The 12148-nt window shown below is 43.0% G+C and overlaps 1 protein-coding gene across 1 annotated transcript in view; it reads left to right on the forward strand.

The window, feature by feature from the left end:
• Positions 1-12148, forward strand: part of AK5 (adenylate kinase 5) — a 235546-nt gene that overhangs the window by 207016 nt on the left and 16382 nt on the right. The window contains exon 12 of the mRNA XM_027114110.1: positions 174-290. Within this exon, the coding sequence (XP_026969911.1) occupies positions 174-290 (117 nt within the window). The remainder of the gene's footprint in view (positions 1-173; positions 291-12148) is intronic.

The following is a 12148-nucleotide window of genomic DNA, read 5'->3' on the forward strand; positions in this document are numbered from 1 at the left end:
CCCCAATTCACCCCACTCCCGTCCCCTTCCCTCCTTGGTATCCATAAGTTTGTTCTCAACATCTTCCTGTTATCTCTCTCCCCGCCGTGATGGGATGGCTCGGGAGAACTGTGCTGACTCCACTGTTGTTCTGTGGAAGAGCTCGGGTCCTGACTGCTCTCCCTCTGCTCCAGGGCATCGTTCTGGAGCTCCTGAAGGAGGCCATGGTGGCCAACCTCAGAAACACCAAGGGTTTCCTGATTGATGGCTATCCTCAGGAAGTGAAGCAAGGGGAAGAGTTCGGACGTAGGGTGAGTGTTGTTATGGGGATCATAGCAGAAGAAAAGTAGGGGACATCATCGAGGCTGGGGGATAAATTCGAAGTCTATGCCTCCTCAATTACATTAAATAAAACTTTCTATTACAAATGGCAGAAACTCAGCATGCATGCCAAAAGAAGAGTGGAGGGTGGGAATGCTGGTGGTGGATTTATGGGTTCAAGTAACTAAAACTTCCAAGAGCAGTTCACACTTGGTTGGACCCATGTATTCAAATTTGTTCATCAGTGATCTGACGTTCTCCATCTCTTGGATATTCTTTCTTTGCGTCGGCCTCATTTTCTTCCTGTTACAGGCTTATATTCTACCATCTAAGTGATCTCACAGAAAAGTGTTTCTATTCTCCAGCAAAACACCCAGGATTTTGTTTCATTATCCTGGATTATCAGGTCTGGGCTCATCACTGAACCAATCACTGTGGATATCCAGGAATATCCTGGTCCAGCCTGGAGGACCAGGGCAAGGATGGGAAGAAAGGAGGGAGAATGGGCACCACACCTGAACCATGAAAAGAAAGGGAAGGGAATTACCCAAAGAAAAATAGGATGCCCTTAGAAGAAGGCAAGGAGAAAGGTTGCTGGACAGGCAGAATCAGATATATGCACCCCTATGACCATCCCAGAATCAGATATATGTCCCACCCTCTTCACTAGGAGGCATCTCACAGGGGAACAGCAGGAAGTAAAAAATATTGTTCCATCATTTATTGAGCCTACTCTGGGCTAAGTCCTGGGCTACACACTTTACACACATTATCTCTAATTTTACAAAGTCCAAGGAAGAGGGAAACAATTGTCCCCATTTATTAAACAAAGATTCCAGAGCCTACAAGAATTAATATTTATATAGAGATCTCTTTAGACTAGTTTTAAAAGCATTTTTATATATGTTATTTCATTTGATATATTTTTAATAACCTTTTAGATAGAGAAAGGAGGTATTTTCTTCATGGGAAAGGTGATGAGTTAAGCCCAGAGAGATTACATGACTTGCCCACAGCCCCACAGCTAGTAAGTGCCAACTCACTGGCAAGTGACAACTACTGGTAGGACTAAGATTTGGGGGGCCCTATCTCCATCCATCTCTAACACTGCAACATTGATTAGGGGTAATGGTACTTGTGTGTTCCCTGGGAGTTAGTTTGACCTCCTTCTGAGTCTCTGTTTTAATTAATTTCCTTAGATGGTATCTAAATACTTAAAGGACAGTTGCTCATCTTCCCTTGCATTTCCTATTTGCAACCAGAGTCAGAGAAGAAATTCCCTGGCGCAGTTGCCAAGGGTGGGCCCTAACCCCTGGGACTGACTTTCTGAATCTCAACTCAGGAGCCTTTATCAACAAGATGGGGGTAGGCAGGGGGAAATGGTTTTGTGTGGCAGCACCTGGGACTGTGGCAGTTCCAGGTGGTTCCTGATGGGCACTCATGTACCAGAAATCTAAACAGCCTTCTCCCACCAAACAAACCACTTTAGGAGCTCAGACTTTTACATAATCAACTACTTTTTTACAAAATGGAATTGGGAGGATTGTTCTAGTTTTTTTAAAAATGATGGTAATATTTTATCATGTTCTGTATATTTACAGAACATAAAATTTACCATCTTAACCAATTTTAAGTGTACACTTCAGTCATGTTAAGTGTATTCATATTGTTGTGCAACCAATCTCCAGAACTCTTTTCAATTTGCAAAACTGAAACTCTACACTTATTAAACTCCCCATTTCCCTGTCCCCCGCCCCCTGACAACCACTGTTCCACTTTCTGTCATTATGAATTGACTACTCTACGTACCTCACACAAGTGGAATCAGACAGATTTGTCCTTTTGTCACTAGCTTATTTCATTTAGCATAATGTCCTCAAGGTTCATTCATGTTGTAGCATATGTTAAAATTTCCTTCCTTGTTAAAGATGAATAATATTTTGTTTATCCATTCATTCATTGATGGCCACTTGGGTTACTTCAACTTTTTGCCTATTGTAAATAATGGTGCTATGAATGTACATGTACAGATTGCTCTTCAAGACCCTGCTTTCAACTCTTTTGGGTATATACACAGAAGTGAAATTGCTAGATCATATGGTAATTCTATTTTTAATTTTTTGAGGAATCAATACATATGCATACATACTGCCAGCCATAGTGGCTGCACCATTTTACATTCCCACCAGCAGAGCATCATGGTTTCAGTTTCTCTACATCCTCGCCAACACTTATTGTCTGTTTTTTTGATAGTAACCATCCTAATGGGTGTGAAGTGGTATCTCATTGTGATTTGGGTTTGCATTTCCCTAATGATTAATGATGTTGAGCATCTTTTCATGTGCTTGTTGACCATTTGTATGTCTTTTTTGGAGAAATGTCTATTCAAGTCTTTTGCCCATTTTTTAACCAGGTTATTTGGTTTTTGTTGTTGCATTGTAGGAGTCTGGGGTATGTTCTGGATTTTAACCCCCTATCAGATATATGATTTGCTAATATTTTCTCCCATTACATAGGTTGCCTTTTTACTCTTGATTGTGTCCTTTGAGTCACAGAAGTTTTTAATTTTGATATAATCCAATTTATCTATTTTTGCTTTTGTTTCCTGTGCTTTTGGTATCATGTCCAAGAAATTATTATCAAATCCAGTGTCATGAAGTTTTTCCCCTGTTTTCTCTTAAGAATTTTGCAGTTTTCACTCTTATATTTAGGTCTTTAATCCATTTTGACCTAATTTTTGTAAGCAGTGTAATGTAAGGGTCCAACTCTATTCTTTGCATGGAGATCACCAGTTGTCCCAACACCACTGATTGAAAAGACTGTTTTTTCCCCATTGAGTGGTCTTGGACCCTTTTCAAAAATCATTTGACCGTGTATCCGAGAGTTCATTTTAGGGTTCCATATTATATTCCATTGGTCTAAGTTACTGACTTTATGCCAGTACCACACTGTTTTGATTGCTGTAGCTTTGTAATAGTTTTTAAATCAGGAAGTAAGAGCCCTCCAACTTTGTTCTTTTTCAAGGTTGCTTTGGCTATTCAGGGTCCCTTGAGATTCCACATGAATTTTAGGGTGGATATTTCTATTTCTGCAACAACAACAAAAAAATGTCATTGGAACTTTGATAGGGATTGCATTAAATCTGTAGATCACTTTTGTAGTATTGACATCTTAACAATATTAAGTATTCTGCGGATTGTCTTACATTTTTGTTTATTTTGATCTTCCAGCCAGTGTCCAGGCTGTAAATAAGGTTCCTGGGGATACTCTTGAACTGAGGAACAAAGGCATCTTTCCTGCACCACCTCTGAATTAGGGCCTTTGCAAGGCCGAGGGTGAGGGGAGATCCAGAGAAGAGGAAGGGGTGGTCGGGGCCCTTTAGGGGCTCCCTGCTTATTAGAAATTGGCAGTTGTGTGAACACGCCATTAAAACACAAGAGGGCAAAACCTTAAAAAAAAGAAAAACACACACACACACAAGGGAGATGAGCGCTCACTGCTGCCAGTCAGCAATGTTGATTGATGTTCAGGCTTCAAGATGGCAGCACCCCACCAGATTATCCCACACTTGACCTTGCCCGTGAACTTAAGGTCCGAGAGTACTGGCAGGGTCTCTGGGACAGTCCGGAAAGGTCACGAACTTGCTTGGAAGTGCTGGGGAAAATATCCTTTTCAATGTCTTTTTTTTTAATTGCTCTCAGTGGTAGTAGAATATTCTTTGAAACCCCCAAATGGCCAAGTGTGATAAATAAGGTGTAGGGTAAAGAGAAACATCTTTTTTGTCAACTACTGTGTGCAAACAACCACAAAATTATGATCTTTGTTCTCCTTTGGGAACTTTTTAAACTGGGTCTGAAGGCAAATATCTGAACTTAGGCCTATGGGGTCCGAACTGTTTGCAGCAGTGACAGCACTGTTGCACTCATGCAGAGCCTCCCACGGTGATGTCTTTAAAGCACATCACTTATGCTGTCTGGAGTCGAAAAAGCTGGATGTTCACCTTGGTCATAGATTAGTGTGACCCTGGGCATGTCACTCAACTTCAGATTCCTCCTCTGTGAAACAGAGAAAATAATCTATCTGCCAAATCCTACTTAGAGGGTTTTGTGAGCATCAAATGATGTAACACACATAAATGTGTTTCCTAAGCTATAAAAGGTTATAAAATATTATCTACTTTAGGGTCACCCATTTTTCAATCACATTTCATTCAAGCCCATAAATTCCTGCTCCGTCATGCCTTTCTCCTTTGCTTATAACCCAGGATGGGTGAGTTCAGGACTCTAGATGGCCAACCAGTCTATCCCTGGCCTTTGGGTAAATATGAATTCAAATCATCCATACGATCTTCCTAAAGTAAAGCAAAACTTCCTTCCCCACTGTGGGTCCCATTCAGACAGGTTTTAGAAAGTGTCAGATAAGAGGCTTAACTAGAACTTTGGAGTGAGAAAGAGTCATCAACATGATGACTGGATAGTTTCAACCAATGCTAAAATTCATGACGCACTTCCAAAAATATGCAAGTGCCCCTTTCATTTATGAACCGGCGACCTTCAAGTGAGATGTCTACGAAGACAGTCTTTTGCATTCTGCTGGAAGGAGTTTGCAAAGATCAAGCGTGATCTTGATTTGTCCCTGGGTACAGTGATTTAGAAGATTCTAATATCAGTTTGGCTTGTGTGCAAGAGAACACATCCAGCCCTCCAAAACAAGCACTGCTTTAAACCTGACCAGAACAACAAAGATGCTACAAACACGGAACGAGCAGCTGTTGATTCATTTATGCCCTGAAGGGACTCAATCATTTGTACAGCCCCATCCAAATTACAGGCAAGCATTTCATTTGAAATTTGGCAAAGACAAATACAGATGTATGATTTTCCCCAGAGATTCAGAGTAATAAGCCTGGCTGAAAGCACAGTGAGTGTTTTTTGTGTACCTGTCAGGCCTGCGACTCTGTTTGAAGCCCATTCAGGCCTACGGGTGGTTTTCCAGCCCATAGATGCCTCACCAGCCCTTCTGTATCACAGAGACTGATGTGTGTCTGATGCTTGGGACCATCTATGGCTGAAAAAAATCCCGTTCAGTTAGTTAGGCTGATGTTTTTGCATACTATAGCTGATTGCTCTGAGAGGCAGGTCCTTTGAGGATCTGCTTGGCTACCATACACAACACCACTAAAGACCAGGTGCAAACTCATGTCCACAGCTTAGGGGTAAGTCTGTATGTGCTTCCTCTATTACCACCCTATCTTCTGTTCCCAAGCCTACTTTTCCCCCCATCGAATTAATGATCTGTACCTTCAGTATCCAACACAGTGTGCTAAGGAAGGGAAGGTTGTCACTGTGTGTGTGTGTGTGTGTGTGTGTGTGAGAGAGAGAGAGAGAGAGAGAGAGAGAGAGAGAGAGAGAGAGAGAGAGGAGAGAGAGAGAGAGAGAGAGAGAGAGAGAGAGAGAGAGAAGGAATATGAAGGAGGAGTTGGGGTTTCTAACCACCATCCCCAGCTCCCACCCCATTTGTGAAGCCCTGGTTATAGTCACTTCGTGGCACAGGCCTGTATTTAGAGCCTGGCTTTATAAGTCCAAGACAAGTCATTTGATTCTACAGAGTTCAATTTCCTCTTCTATAAAATATAGGTGGAAAATAGCTACCTCCAGCCATTAAAAAAAAAAAGAAAGAAAGAAAGAAAAGAAACCTTGTCATTTGCAACAACATAGATGGATTTAGAGGGTATTTTGCTGAGTGAAATGAGTCAGACAAAGAAAGACAAATACCTCATGATCTACTTATATGTGGAATCTAAAAAACCAACCAACCAAACAAAAACAGACTCATAGATACAGAGAACCAACAGGTGGTGGCCAGAAGGGAGGGGGTGGGGAGTGGGCAAAAGAAGTGAGGAGGATTGAGATGTACAAACCTCCAGTTGTCTAGTAAATAAGTCACGGATATAACACACAGCATAGGGAATATGGTCAGTCATATCGTAATAACTTTGTATGAGGACAGATGGTAACTAGACTCATCATGGTGATCATTTCATAATGTATGCGTGTGTTAAAGCATTACGTAGTACACCTGAAAGGAACATAATATTGTGTGTCAACTATATTTCAGTTAAAAAAAGAAAAAATTGCTACCTCAGTGCTTGTTGGGAGGATTGGCTGAAATCCTTGAAATGTGCCTTATATATGTATAAGCCTGCGTATGATGTTCAATACACTGTTATGGTTTTTTTTCAAAATTATGTATATTTTTCCTGATTATAGAAGTAGGAATTATATAGATATGAGACAATACAGGAAAATGTAAAACAAAGACTAACCAACCACCCAGAGATAACACTCTGATGTCTGTTCTTCCGGTCTTGGTTGTACCTATCTTCATGCAGTTAAAATCGTACAGGATACATAACTATCTGAATAATAGCTGTTATTTTTTGAGCACTTAAAATGTGCCCAGAACTGAACTAGATGCTTTACCCATGTCATCGTATTAATCTTTACAGTCCTATTCAGGATTGTATTAATTGTATTAATCTTTACAATCCTATTCAGTAGGTATTATTATAGTTTATTTTCATCTCAAGGAGGGTGTGTGCTTAGCCTGACTCCCTGGTGTGAAATGGAAACGCTTTCCTGTGTTAACCCAACATTTCAGCAGCCAAGCTAAACACATGTTAACAGAAGTGAAATGCACGGGTTTGCTCTTGCCTTTTCCTCCCAGAAGCCTCTTAGCTGAAATTCTGCCCTTAGCCTGACTATGCAGATGAGTTTCCCGGATGTGTGGATAATGACAGTGTATCGCTCTGCCTGGTTGCTCTGAACTGTCTCATAACACTGTTCATCTATAGAATCAGTGATTCTGTTTATAAGTGCATTCTAATCTTTGGAATGAACACTTAGCAGGAAAAAAAAAAAAAGTTATGAGTCTGGCCAAGGAACTTTCTAGTTGGTGTGTCCTAGTGGTTTGGAATTGTGGCAAGCCTTGGGACCACCTTGGGATTTTCCACTTGAGATTTTCCACTCTCTTCTTCCAACTTCCGGTTCATTGCAGAACTTTTGAGCTATGTAATGGCAGCACCAGGGCAGACGTTACGGTGGCGATGGGGTGGTATTATTATTATTAGGGTTGTGTGTTCAGCAATGCTGAAATGACCCCATCACCCCTCCTCTACTGAGGTTCCCCAAGGGGATAAAGCTCAGGAGTGAGAGCAAATGGGAAATAGGCCTGTGGCTCTGTTGTTAGCCGGGCCTTCCCTCCCAGTGCAGTGAGGCTGGTAGATGCGCTGGAGTATACGACTTAAGCTAAAAGCACGGGTGGGGCCTCTGACTCTTTCTAAATTCAAATCTGACCAACAGGGGCTTTTACGAAGTGCAAAGGGATGAAAATGAATCTTGCCAGGCCCACATTAAATAACATTATCTCACATTTATGCAGTGCTTGAAATGGGCCATGTATTAACTCATTTAATCCTCGGCAGCCGTCCTATGAGGCAGAAACTCTTGTCATCCTCATTTAAAATGAGGCAACTGAAGCACCCAGAGAGAACAAGAAAGCTGGTACTCTGAACCGTCGAAAGTTCCTGAATGGCAGGACCCTGCCCACTGGTAATAGGGCCTAACCCGTGTCCTGACTTAATCAGAAGAAAACTAAAGTGGGGGGCAGAGGAGAGCAGGGAAAATGCCTCCTACTGCTCCACCTGCTGGAATTCTCCAGGCAAAGCCATCATCACAAGTCAGCTGACACCCTCATCCTGGTGGGCTGCTCTCAGCTGGAGTGACTGCTGATCCCAACTAGATCCCCAGAGGCAGCGAAAGCAAGTTTCCGCAAAATAAAACTAAATGGCCTCTGACACCGTCCACTTCTTTTCCTACTACCCCACCCTCCTCTCCTGGCTCCACTTGGCCCACCAGGCATCTGGCCTGAGTCCCATTCTGAAGGCTCTGGCAACCTCCACTAGGGTGAAGTCACCAGGCTTTGGAGTTACATGCAGCTGGCTCAGGACTGTCACTAACTAGTCCTCAGTGATTTGGGGCAAGTTAACCTCTGTGGGCCTCCATTTGCTCCCCACAGCGGTTAGAGCGAAGGCACAGTGCGCCCGCTGCTGAAATGTTCTTACATATATCAATGCCCTCCCAAGGGCACTTGTGCTCTAATAAGGGTCCCCTGAATACCCAAAGGCCATGAAGAGCCCAGCACTGCAGTGGCAGAATTCCAGGGAGCCAGCAGGGGAGTGCTGGGGACATGGAGCTCTCCCCAAGTCTCTGTGACTCATCCAGACAAGGACAGAATTCTCTGTTCTCCCCTCCACGGGATGTTAGAGCAGGGGTCCCCAGCCCCCAGGACGCAGACTGGTATGGGTCCTCAACCTCTTAGGAACCGGGCCACGCAGCAGGAGGTGAGTGGCGGGTGAGCGAGCGAAGCTTCATCTGCCTCTCCCCATCGCCCCCATGGCTCCCCGTCGCTCTTATTACCGCCTAAACCATCCCCCTCCCTCCGCCCCACGTGTCTGTGGAAAAATTGTCTTCCACGAATGCACCCCTGGTGCCAAAAAGGTTGGGGACCGCTGTGTTGGAGGCTAACCATGGTCCAGGGAAAAAAGGCAGAGCTACTCCAAGGGACTTTCTAAAGAAATATATCAAAGCGTTTTGAAAAATGATTGAATGGTATTTCACTCAAACATTTCAAAAACTTATAGGTGTTAAAAGCATCAGTGGAAGAAATGACCTCTGAAGCCATGAAAGGACATGGAAGAAACTTAAACGCATATTGCTAAGTGAAAGAAGCCAGTCTGAAAAGGCTACACACTGGATGAGTTCAACACTGTGATATTCTGGGAAAGGCAATTCTATAGAAACAGTAAAAAAAAATGATCAGTAGTTGCCAGGGTTAGGGAAGAGAGAGAGGGAGGAATAGATAGGAAGAGCACAGGAGATTTTCAGAGGGGTGAAAGTATTACGTATTATGCTATAATTGTGGACCATGACATGATGCAACTGTCAAAACCCATAGAATGTACAACACAAAGGATGAACTTTAATGTCAACTATGGACTTCAGTTAATGCTTCAGTATTGTTTCATTAATTGTAACAAATGTACCACCCTAAAGACATCATAGGGGAAACCAGGGGAGGGGAATTATATGGTAACTTTCTGTACTATCTGCTCAATTTTCCCGTAAACCTAAAACTTAAAATCTATTAATTAAAAAAAAAAAAGAATCAGTGGTACAGGCCACTTCCAAATGGAATGGCCGCTTGACAGCTTTTTATGTAGGAAGGGAGTGCTGACTCCAGGAGAAATAGGTTAGGTCAAACCCCAATCTTGGCAGGAGAGCAGCTTCTCAAGGTATTATTTTGTGAAGAATCACCTGGGGATCTTCTTAAAATCCAGAGTCAGCAGGTCGACGATGGTGCCTGAGCATCTGCATTTCTAACAAGCTCCCAGATGAAGCCTGTGCGGCTGGTTCACAGCCCACACTTTGAGAATCAAGGTGGAAGCTCCCTCTCTGTCCTGCACTTATTTCGGTTCATTTACTGCCAGCTCCTGCTCAGACACACATTATCTCTGTTTGTACCTGAATGAGTCCCTGAATTGTCATCCGTGTCCTCACAAGTGCCCTGAAAACCGCCACAGTAAGAAAACTCGCCTAGTCTCCAAACACAACCCCGACCGGAAACTGCTCCAGGAGCCAAACTCTGTAACTGAGCCCTAGGCTGCCTCCCAAGCTCGCCCTCTGCTGGTGGACAAGGGTCATTGTCTTCTAAACTTTCACCCAGCTTTCTTACTGCTCAAATGCTCTTTTTTTTTTTTTTTTTTTCTTTCAATTAATAAAGACAGAAGAGTTAGATGACATGTTCCAGAGGCTTATTTCACTCTTCTAGATTTTGGAGAATTTTTCCACTTTGTTTCTTAAAGTACATCCTTCAGAGGGGGTAGATAAATCATTGAACAGCACTTACTGACAACTTAACGGCTCTGCGTGTTGTCTTAAAGTCCTCCCCTACCCTGACTTTGTTCCCATCCCTCCCAGGCGCTTTCCACAGTGGGGTGGTAAACTTTCGTTTACATTGCAAGATCAGAAGAGAGCAACAATTTCTTTTGATCCAGGGTTGAGATTGGTAGTGGAGGCAAGGTTGGTATCCTCCAGAGACAGACATCAGAAGCAAAAGAACACTTTAAGGGAAGGATGGGGAGATAGGGAGAGACACACTACCGATCATACACTATCACTCATTTAGGAAAACATTTCTTTGTTACCTACTATATACAAGACTTGGGATCAGGAACTGAGCATTCCTAACGCCTACACACAAAGAGATCATAGCCCAATACGGGACATAACATAGTGACTGATACTTACCAAGTGTTTCCATATGCCAAGAAATCTACTTACATTACCTTATTTAATTGTATTTAATCCTCACAGCAATTCTGTGATCATCCTCATTGAACAAATGAGAAAGTTGGGGGTGCAGAGAAGTTGAGTGACACCTTTAGTTAATGATGAAGTCAGGTAACTTAAAGAAGCAATTTGTTATTTTCTCTCATAGGGTTCTGGGGGTTGATGGGCTCAGCTGGCTGGTTCTCGCTTGAGGTCCTTTATTCAGCTGCAGTCAGGTAATTGCTAAGGCTGAGTAGACATGTCTGGAGCCGGGGCTGGGATGTCTACAACAGCCAAGGTCTGGTCAGGCATCTCTGTCCACATGGCCTCTCTGTGTGGCTAGCTTGGGCTTCCTCCCAGCCTAGCAGTCAGAGTCACTGGACATCTTAGATGGCAGTTGACTAGGCAGGAACTGCAAAACTTCTTATGATCTTGCTTCTAAAAGCATGTGGCTTTACAATAGCCAGGACATGGAAGCAACCTAAGTATCCATAGACAGATGAATGGATAAAGAAGATGTGGCACATATATACAATGGAATATTACTCAGCCATAAAAAGAAATGAAACTGAGTTATTTGTAGTGAGGTGGATGGACCTAGAGACTGCCGTACAGAGTGAAGTAAGTCAGAAAGAGAAAAACAAATACTGTATGCTAACACATATATTTGGAATCTAAAAAAAAAAAAATGATCATGAAGAACCTAGGGGCAAGATGGGAATAAATATGCAGACCTACTAGAGAATGGACTTGAGGACACAGGGAGGGGGAAGGGTAAGCTGGGACGAAGTGAGAGAGTGGCATGGACTTATATACACTACCAAATATAAAATAGATAGCTAGTGGGAAGCAGCCACAGAGCACAGGGAGATCAGCTTGGTGCTTTGTGACCACCTAGAGGGGTGGGGGAGGGAGGGTGGGCGGGAGATGCAAGAGGGAGGAGATACGGGGATATATGTATATGTATAGCTGATTCACTCTTGTTATACAGCAGAAACTAACACACCATTGTAAAGCAATTATACTCCAATAAAGGTGTTAAAAATTAATAAATAAATAATAAAAGCATGTGGCATCATTTCCACCATGTTCTGTTGGTCAGTTACAGTTCAGCTCAGATTCAAGGAGGTAGAGGAATGGGCTCTATGTCTCAATGGGGGGAAGAGCATAAAGTACATGGAGGTAATGAATCAATGAAGACCATCTTGGAGACAAGTCACCACACCAGGATTTGACCCTCAGCTGCCTGACTCGAACCTTTGTGTGCTCAACCATTATGCTCTACTGACCACCACGTAGTACAGACACAGCCACATTGTGCTCCTGGTGGCTCATGTAAGATATAGTGGTGGACAAAGAAAGAGGTGATTAGCTTGTCTCAGTAGGTCAGGCAGGGCTCCCAGCAGGAAACACCACACACACACACACACACACACACACACACACACACACACACACAC

Source organism: Aethalodelphis obliquidens, unplaced genomic scaffold, assembly GCF_003676395.1.
Source record: "Aethalodelphis obliquidens isolate GAN/ISIS:26980383/991018 unplaced genomic scaffold, ASM367639v1 scaffold13, whole genome shotgun sequence".
Taxonomy (NCBI): Eukaryota; Metazoa; Chordata; class Mammalia; order Artiodactyla; family Delphinidae; genus Aethalodelphis; species Aethalodelphis obliquidens.